Source organism: Gekko japonicus, unplaced genomic scaffold (assembly GCF_001447785.1).
Source record: "Gekko japonicus isolate JY-2015 unplaced genomic scaffold, Gekko_japonicus_V1.1 scaffold316, whole genome shotgun sequence".
Lineage (NCBI taxonomy): Eukaryota > Metazoa > Chordata > Lepidosauria > Squamata > Gekkonidae > Gekko > Gekko japonicus.
Window position 1 is genome coordinate 791348 of NW_015169784.1, and position 10011 is coordinate 801358.

The 10011-nt window shown below is 49.6% G+C and overlaps 1 protein-coding gene across 1 annotated transcript; it reads right to left on the reverse strand.

Moving 5' to 3' along the window:
* Positions 1-6750: 6750 nt before the first annotated feature.
* On the reverse strand, positions 6751-7650 carry CLDN5 (claudin 5). The gene has a single exon (XM_015416905.1). The coding sequence runs from the start codon at positions 7498-7500 to the stop codon at positions 6850-6852; it is 651 nt and encodes a 216-aa protein (XP_015272391.1). The 5' UTR covers positions 7501-7650; the 3' UTR covers positions 6751-6849.
* Positions 7651-10011: the final 2361 nt, after the last annotated feature.

The window sequence follows — 10011 nt, forward strand, 5'->3', positions numbered from 1 at the left end:
CCCGCTCTTCTCCCCAGCTGGGACTCAAAGCAGCTGAGAACATCATTCTCCCCTTCTCCATTTCTCACAACAACCCTGTGAGGTGGACCAGGTGGAGAGTTTGTGATGGGCTCAAGATCACCCAGGGAGCTTCCATGGTAGAGGTGGGGATTCAAACTCGGGTTGTGCAGACTCCTTGTCTGCCACTCTACTCACGACGCCACTGGCTCTCGTATGTATGGATTAATCACCTGTGAAATCTGGGTTCGAGCCGTTACTTGTTTGTAGATTAACTGGATAGTCTTGGGTGCCTCTCCAGTTTTGATGAGCACCAGGCAAATAGATCAGCTGTGATATGAGATCCAAAGGCCAGTTTGGTGTAGTGGTTAAGAGCAGCAGACTCTAATCTGGAGAACTGTGTTTGATTCCCCACTCCCCCACATGCAGCCAGCTGGGTGACCCTGGGTCAGTCACAAGTTCTTCCAGAGCTGTTCTCTCACGAGCAGTTCTCAAAAGAGCTCTCTCAGACCCACCTACCTGTTGTCTGAGGGTATCTGTTGTGGGGAGACGAAAGTAAGGAGATTGCAAGTCGCTCTGAGACTCCGAGTGAATGGTGGGGTATAAATCCAATCTCTTCACATTCTTCTTCTTAACTACTATGCTGGGAATAACCAGGCAGATCTCCAGGGAAGGGAGGAGAAATTATTTCCCCTGTGCTGTTTCCCCAATCTGCCCCCCCTCCAATTGCTGTCAGTCCCAAACATGGACTGACTTTTTCCCTACCGGGGCTAACAGCTGCCTGGCCAGGTTTGATCCCAGAAACGAAACGGCATGGAGGAGGAAGAGACTTCAATTTCCCCTAATGTTCTAATGAAGCTCCCCAAATCTGGCAGCTGCTTTTTAAGCTAAACTCACGGGCTCTGATCGTGCCCCCAAATAACTTGCAAATAACAGTAAATGAGACAGTGGTATCGGTCTCACTCCCTGGTCCATAATTCAACCACCCCACTGCTCTCCCCAAATGCCAGGAGAACAAAAAGCAGAATAATAGAATCTGGCAAACCAAGAGCTTAGACCAGCAGGCCCTCAAACATCTGTGGACACTGCACCCCTGTCTGAACACGTGCCAACGCCAGCCCTGCATTCGTTCTCTTCCAGTCTGTAAAATGAGAAGTGTCTAATTTCCTCTGGTGGTCGTTTGATGGAAAAACACATTGCTTTCTCTCTCCCCCACCCACTGCAATTAACTAGGCTATATATTATTGTTACTATTGCTAATATTGTGGCAGCTACACCCACAGTGGGTCTAAATTAGGGCTGCAATACTTCATTGATTAATTGGTTAAATTATTTTATTAAAAACCTTTTGATTCAACAAAACAAGATCTCCAAATTTAGAAAATTGTTCATTACTTAAATATAACTATGTAAAAAAATGAACCGGTGAGTGGCAGGACTTATCCTCTGAAGAGGCATTCCCCCTCTTCTAACACAGCACCTGCTTTGATAAGCAGGCACTTCTAATGCTTTGAGAAACCGACTGTGGCTTGGCGGATGCTCCCCAGGTTTTTGTATTCCAACAGTGCCGTCCAGAGCAGAGTTATACCCAGGGGTCATTTCCTGCAGGAGCGCACAGGAGTGGAGCTCCGGCAGTAAAGAGCCCAGGGGGCGGGCACATGCAACAAGCCCCACCTCCTGCTCCCAGCAGCCCTCAGTCAGAGCAAGAAGCAGCCAGGTAAGTTGCAGAGCCCCCACCTCCCCCCCAGTCCAAAACAGTCCAGTGGCACCTTTAAGACCAAGTTTTATTCAGGTACAAGCTCTCCCTCCTCTGTGAGGACAGATCTGCACATCCCCCCCCCCAATAGCTAGCAATCCAGAACAGTCCAGTGGAGCCTGAGCGGTGGGTGTTGCCTTCTGACACACTTCCGGTGATGTCAGGGGGCGTGGCATATGCAAATAAGTTATGCTAATGAGTTATGCTAATGAGCTCCTGCACCTCTTTTTCTACGAAATGACCCCTGGTTATACCCATGTAAGCCCAATGACTTCAGTGGATTTAAAAGGATGCAACTCTATTTAGGATGACACTGTAAAGCAGCAAGCGTTGAATCCAGTAGACCAACCAGATTTTCAGTCTATGAGCTTCCAAGAGTCAAAGCTCCCTTCGTCAGACAGCGTAAAAGACTAACTTCGGCAAGATGGGGATTAAAAAAATTAAAATGTGCCGTTGAGATGAAACTTTTAAAAATTGTCACTGGTTTCTAGGCTTGCGGTGGTGGAAGCAGCGGGGAAGGCTGCAGATCTGTGGCCTCCTAAGAAGTCAATGCAACAATTAATTTCTTTCAGGGGATTTTTTAAAGTGTAAATGACGACCCTGAGACATAAAAAATCCAATCAACAAAGCGGTTTCGATAGTGTTCTCCCCTGCAAGTATACATTTAAATACACATTTACAGGTTTAAAAATCACATTGCTTCCCCCCCCCAAAAAATGCAATTGTCAAATAGAAAATCCATCTTTGTACCAAAAATACACAGTGCTGTTGTAATTGTGCAGTTTACTGCCAAGACTATAGGAAGAAAGGGACCTCAATGAGATCACAATCCCTGGACATTACTCAGCCTGGAATGACATGCATGTATTTGGCAGCCAGTGGGCACCCAGGAACTTTCAATGAGAGAGAAGAGAGAAGAGACTGGATTTATACCCCGCCCTTCACTCGTAGTCTTAGAGCGGCTTAAAACTCCCTTCCCCTCTCCACATCCTGTGAGGTAGGCAGGGCTGAGAGAGCTCTGACAGAACTGTCCTTGAGAGAACAGCTCTGACAGAACTATGGCTTGCCCAAGGTCATCCAGCAGCTGCAAGTGGAGGGAAGCAGTTCCAGGGGGTGTAGACTTTCCAATTTCCCGGGGGGGGGGGGCTGGGCCAGGGGCATTGCTTTGCTAGGAGCAAGGGGGGCCCCCGGGGGGGGCTGAGTACCTTCCTGAAAATTTCGGCAGGGGCTGATGCCCCACCGCCCCCACGAAGATTACGCCTATGCCAGGGGATGAAAGAGGAAGTACTTAGCCAGTCACCCACTCTCAGCCCTAACCGACCTCACAGGGTTGTTGTGAGGATAAACTGGAGAAGAGAACAGTATCAGCTGTATTGTATCCTTCTTGGGGAGAAAAGCAGACTATAAGTGAATTATGTAAGTTCCTGGCTCCACTTGAATCTTGGGAATAATTCGAAAGGGTGCTGGTGTACCAGAATAAAATGGACCTTCTGGCCTCTCCTTACCAGTGGAATGAGTAGCAAATTGTCAAGTTCACACTGGGCACTGGGCAGGTGCATCATAACCAATTGTCCCCAGCTTGGACAAAGACCTTTGTGTCTGGGCTTGTCTCCTCTCCCTGGGGCTGCACAGGGAGCAAATCCTCCCGTTCCTTTGGGAACTGAAACCATCCCAGAGTCTCCTTCCCAAAGCAAAGAGCTGATCTGGAGAAGAACCCAGGAGACCGTGCCTTTGAATCTACAGAGGCTGCCTGTTCTGAAGCCGCCGCCTCTGTGGTAGCACTTGAAACACCCCAATATTTTAGGGGGAACCTCCAGACATTCTAAGACTGGCACGGCCTCAGGGCAGCCATTTTGTGGTGGCACCCTCTACTCTTTCTCAACATGCCTTAAAATGCCAGCAAGTTCAACAAAGATTGGGAAGATCTGCGCTGGGAAATAGGCAGCCCAATCCTATGTATATTTTACCTGGAAGTTAAGTACAACCACATTTTATGAGCCTTATACTCAGTTATATGTGAGAAGGATGGCAGTCTTCTTATAGCATTCACTCACTAGTTTTTAAGGCACAACAAGACTCTTGCTTAGTTTGAAATACAGAACGATCTTAAATCAGCAAGGAAATCATTTATACCCCCTTATCTGCTTTCTTTCTCTTCCACTATTGTTCATGTGTCCTGCACTTGTCACTTATACTAGTTATAGAGAATTTATAGCCCGCTTTTCACGGCTTGTTGTTTGCTTCCACTGAAAATCTCATCTTCTGATTTCTGTATTTATTGCTTTTAAAAACAAAGAAATCTACAAAGTTAAAGAGTTTAAAGACAAAAATCCTTAAGAGATCATTCATCTGTGTTACCTGATGCCCATGTGTGTGCAGCGATGCCACAACACTTTGTTTGGTTTCCCCCCCCTGAGGATTGCAGCAATCTCAAGGGGTCTTTCTCAGAAGTAAAGGTCATTATCAGCAGTTTACTGCCAAGTAATATATGCAACCAAGAAACCAGGAGGAGACTGAGACTGGGAAAGGCAGCCACAAAGGAGCTAGGAAAGCTTCTTAAGCGTAAGGAAGTGTCGCTGGCAACCGAGATCCAGTTAATTCATGCCATACTATTCCCCATTACCATGTATAGGTGTGAAAGTTGGACCATGAAGAAAGCTGACAGGAAGAAAGTGGTTTCCTTTGAAATGTGGTGTTGGAGGAGACCTCTGGGGATACGGCTGACCTCCCAAAAGACAAATAAGTGGATTCTAGACCAAATCAAGCCTGAACTCTTCTCCTAGAAGCTAAAATAACCGAACTGAGGCTATTGTACTTTGGTCACATTATAAGACAAGACAACAATAATGCAGGAAAAGTCGAGGGCAGCAGGAAAAGACCCAACATGAGATGGATGGACTCAACAAAGAATATTCAAATCAAATCTGAATTCCCCCCAGAAGCTAACATGACTAAAGTGTCACTCTGCAAATCTAATTTTACTCTGCATGGGTTTTGTATTTAGATGACTGTATCTTCATGTATATGCCAATAAAAGGCTTGTCTGATTGATAAACTGAGGCTATCGTACTTTGGTCACATTATGAGAAAACACTGGAAAAGACAGTAATGCCGGGAAAAGTGGAAGGCAGCAGGAGAAGAGGAAGACCCAACTTGAGATGGACGGACTCAATCAAGGGAGCCACGAAGGAGGGGCCCTCAGTTCGCAAGACCCGAGGAAGGCTATCAACGATAGGACGGTTTGGAGGTCATTAATACACGGGGTCTCCATAAGCCCCAAGCAACTTGTTCGCATTTAAACCCCCCCACCCCCCCACATAGTACATGTTCATGATCAGGTGCAATAGCAAATGGAATTTGTACTCTATTAGATAAGCCCTTCTTTTAAAGGATTTCTGTCCCTGGCACAAAATGGAAGCAGGAAAAGAATGCAAACGACCGTGCCAGTTTTCACCTCCTTCCCAGACAGACAGCCGGTGGATGCTAGCTACTGAAGTCTGACGGGTGGGGAGTCCCCAACCTCTCTAGATTTCAGCTAACAGCCTTGCATAGCCAAAAGCAAGCATCCAAGCTTTGAAACTGAGCAAATATGATTCTTTTCTGTGTCCAAAGAAGAAAACAGATATGATTATTTTCTGAATCCAGAAAAGAAAACAAACGGGAGACAGTGTAAACTGGGCTAGGTTTCAAAATTGCCAGATGAAGCCATGGAAGAAGGAAACAAAAGGTCCATGGATTCTCTCCTGGACCACCAATCTCCTAAAGGAAACCAGAGAAATGTAGAAGCCAAACACTACAAGACAAGAGCAGAGAACAGAGAAATCCAAACTTAGGGACGCTTTGGCAAACTTTTTTGCTACCTGACCAAATCCTTTTCTTGACTCAAATGTCATCATTTTAACAAAGAAAGAAAAAACACCAAGGACATGCAATCATAATATATAATATATACACACACACACATATAAATATACAGGCATATAAAATATATAAAATCTTTGATTTGAAAACACTGCTCGTAACTTCAGAGGATTTCATTACAGTATGATTTCATTGCATAAAACTCCCAGTACCAACGGCATTTTCCCCCCAAATCTCACTGGAAACCAATGCGGTTCGTGGAAGAACAAGGATGTAAATTAAAGCCACATCCAAATTTCTCGCTTCGGACTCAGAACTTTGACTATGCCAGCTTTAAAACTGGGGTTAATTTTAGTTTGCGGGATGGGGATAGGGAATTTATGAAATGTTCCATCACAAACCCAGATGTGAAATTAATCTCTTATCCCATAACTTAATATTTTATAATTACATCACACACTTTTTCTTAGGTCTTTTTAAATGCACACAATTTGTAGAGCAAACTTGTGTCACAAATGTCTTGTCCAACAAAGTGTCCTGCAAGTTTGCCTATAGGCAGACGGGCTATAAAACCACTCACCAATTTCATTGACTTCAATGAGACTGCAGTTGAAGCCACTGGGTCCATAGCTAATACTCCAGTAACCACCCCACCCCACCCCCCCCCACCCCCGCCCCCGGAAGAAAAGAACAGCCATCCAATACTTTGCGAGAGAAGTCACAATACTTAATGCATTCCTAACCGCCTGAAGTGCAGCATTTCAGTCAACGGGTCTTTAACATTACACCCAAATTTTTACTTCCGAAAAAATTCTTGGACAGTCAGGCAAGAGAGACAACCCACTCCCAACAGGTGTCCGACTGAAAAGCAAAAGGGTTCTGGCCAGTCCTTTCTAAACATATACCTGCGTCTTGCCGTCCGTATTCCTGCAAGGATGCTCTTGATTCAGAGCGCAGATTTACGTCTAATTTAAAAAGAACAGGGTTGGGTGTTGTTGTTTTTTTTGGGGGGGAGGCAGGAGGGAGAAGCAATCCAGTGAAGAAGACGTGCGCAGTCCAATCCCTGGGCGTCTTTGAAAGGCACAAAAAAAAGTTAAAAGGGGTAGTGCGGGGGGGGGGGGGAGGAGATATCCAGCCCGCCCTGTCCGAAGTCCGGCAGGTGCCTCCCGACCTTTTGCTCGCGGGCTCCGCTCCGCTCGCCCCCCACCCGGTACAGTCTTTCCCCCGAGGGCGCTTCAGACGTAGTTCTTCTTGTCGTACTCCCCGTTGGCCGTGGAGGTGGGCCGCCGGGGGGCCGCGTATTTGACGGGGAAGGCGGAGCTCTCCTCCTTGCCGGCGCAGGGGCAGAAGATGAGCGCGCCGCCGAGGAACAGGAGGGCCGAGGCGGCCCAGGCGACGTAGAGCGCGGCGCCCAGCTCCCGCTTCGAGTGCGTCGTCGGGTTGTAGAAGTTGCTGATGATGATGTTGGCGAACCAGCTGGGGGGGATGAGCACCAGCAGGCCGCAGAAGGCGAAGAGGCCGCCCCCGACGGCGGCGATCCAGGTCTTGACCCGGCCGGCGCGCACGCAGTTGGTGCACTGGGCGCCCACCACCGTCACCAGCAGGGCCACCAGCCCCAGCAGGGCCGCCAGCACCATCAGCGTGCGGCCGGTCTGCAGCTCGGCCGGCAGCGACAGGATGGAGTCGTAGACTTTGCACTGCATGTGGCCGGTGCTGTGCGCCACGCAGGCCATCCACAGGCCCTCCCAGGTGGTCTGCGCCGTCACGATGTTGGCCTCCACGAAGGCCGAGACCTGCCACATGGGCAAGCCCGCCGCCAGCATCGCGCCCGCCCAGCCGAAGATGGAGAGCGCCAAGCCCAGCAGCTCCAGCGCCGCGGAAGCCATCCCGTCCCGTCCCGTCCGGTCGCCTCTCTGCTGAAGCTGGCAGGACGCTGCGGCTTCTCTCGGTCGCGGGGGTCTGTCTCACCTCCTGGGTTAGATCTGCCGCTGGGATCTCCCGGTCTCGCCTGCCCCACCTCGCCTTCTCGCCTTCTGCGCCTCGGTTGGCTTGTTATCCAGAGACGTCGCGGGGAGCCTTTTATAGAGCCAAAGCGCTCCGACCCCGTCGAGGCAGAAGGGGACGGCTCCCCCTCCTCGCCCCGCCACGGCCAATCGGAAAACAGCAACCTCACCCGGGCAGCCAATGAGGGGTTTGCGAGGCAGGGGTTGAAAAAAGTACTACCCCAGCAGGCGCGTGCCGGTGACTCATGGTTGGCCAGGGGGAGAGGCAGGTGGGGGGCAGGGGTGGTGACCAGGGGGAAACAGGGCTGGCCGGGAGCCAGGGGGGAGGTTGCCAGCAGGGAGAGAGGATGCCGGGGGAAGAAGGTGCTTCCCAGACTGAAGAAACAAAGCAGCGTGAGGCTTCCTCTGTCTGGAGGAGGCAGGCTTGCATGCTGCCTGGCTTGTGTGTGTGATGGGGGGTGGGTGGGGGGAGAACGCCTTTCCCAATAAGAAACGAGGGAACAGAATGTTCCCTTTCAGGTCACATCCCCTCAAATGAAGAGAACCCGGTGAACCCAGACAAAGACATTCCGGAGCCCTGGCCAAGTTTGCCAGCAGCGGAGCGCCGGAGAAGTCCAGTGGTACCTTCAAGACGAACACTGTTGATTCCAGCTTCAGGTGTTGGGTCTGAAGTTGAACAGCACGACTCGAGTCCAGTAGTGCCTTAGAGAACAGCAAGATTTGTGGGATGGAAGCTTTCGAGACTCAACGCGAGGAGGGATTATTGTGGAAAGGCTGGATTATTGTGGAAATGCTGGACGAAATGAAAAAGTCTTCACCCACCAGCAGAAGTGAAGCCTGTGAGGGAGTTTCACAATGTTGCCCCCAGGAAGTAAAACTGGGTCACTTTGGGGATAGTGTTTTATCAGGGGCTGTCCCTGGAAAAGGTGCAGAAAACTGGAAAAATAGGGAACGATCGACCATACAAGATGTCATCGACCTGAGGTCTCCCTGCCTACACAAACATCTCCTACAGTGTTAAATAAAGAGGTCACGTAAACACATGAAATCTTACTGTCAGGCTCTGTCTGTGGCCCGGGAGCTGACCTGCCCGTGGCCGTGGCGTCTGGCTACCCACCAGGGCGGACGGTCATGGGAGTTGGAGAGAGTTCATTAAGGAGGAGTTTGCCGTGGGGCCTCAGATAGGCAGTTTGTTGTTGTTCAGTCGCACAGTCGAGTCCGACTCTTCGCGACCCCATGGACCAGATCCCGCCAGGCCCTCCTGTCTTCCGCCGTCCTCTGAAGTTTGCTCAATTTCATGTTCGTTGCATCTATGACACTGTCTAACCATCTCATCCTTTGCTGTCCCCGTCTTTGACCTTCAATCTTTCCCAGATAGGCAGGGGACGGGGTTAACGTCACCCCTTAAGTCCCTCTGCCGGGGTGTGCAGGACACCTCTCGTTCTCCCTCTTTCCGTTTCTCCCAGCTCAGTTCTGTCACACGTTTCTCCTCCCCGGCCCCTCTGCATCCCTCTCCTTTTATTCTCCCTTCTCCACTCCCAGCACCGCCTGTGTTTCCCGCCTCCTCTACTCCCAGTCTGGCCCCGCCCCTGGTGATAAGCCTGGAGGCCGTCTGGGCGTTCCAGGCGTGGTCGCCAGTCTGCCCAAAATGGGGCCCTGTGGGCTCTATGTTCCCCACCAGCACTTTTCCTGGCACCTGCCAAGGGTTTTTAGGAAGTAGGTGGGACCAAGTTGGGCTTTTCCCCAGCAAAGTTGATTTTTTTAAATTTAATTTTTTAATTATTGTTTTAACACAGTACAACAGTATAACGACATTAATCAGTAGTTAGTACACGTATAAAGTTAGCTATTTCCATTAGCTGAATTTCCTAGAAACAATTGTCCAATACCCAGCAGAGTTTCTGATGAGCCATTGGAGATTTGATTGGCTGAGCAGATTTTTTAAAACATTGCCTTGGCAGCAGCTGCCACCACAGCATAAGTATCTTCACTCTGTGACTGAAGTTAAGCTGTGGCAGCCATTTTGCGGCGGGCTCCATCTCCCATGGCACCTGTTTTGTGGCAGCCACCGGCGGGCTCCACCTCCTATGGCACCTATTTTGTGGCAGCCATTTTGCAGCTGGCTCCACCTCCTTTGGCACCTGTTTTGTGGCAGCCATTTTGCGGCTGGCTCCACCTCCTATGCCACCTGTTTTGTGGCAGCCATTTTGTGGTTGCATCCACCATTCTGTGTCTGAATTCCAAAGGTGCCTGCCAGCTCAAAAAGGTTGGGGTCCCCTGCTTTAACTGGAGATGCAAGGATTGAACCTCCTAGGACCTTCTGCATGAACATAAGAACATACAAAGAGCCATGCTGGATCAGACCAAAGGTCCATTCTCTTCTAGCATTCTGTT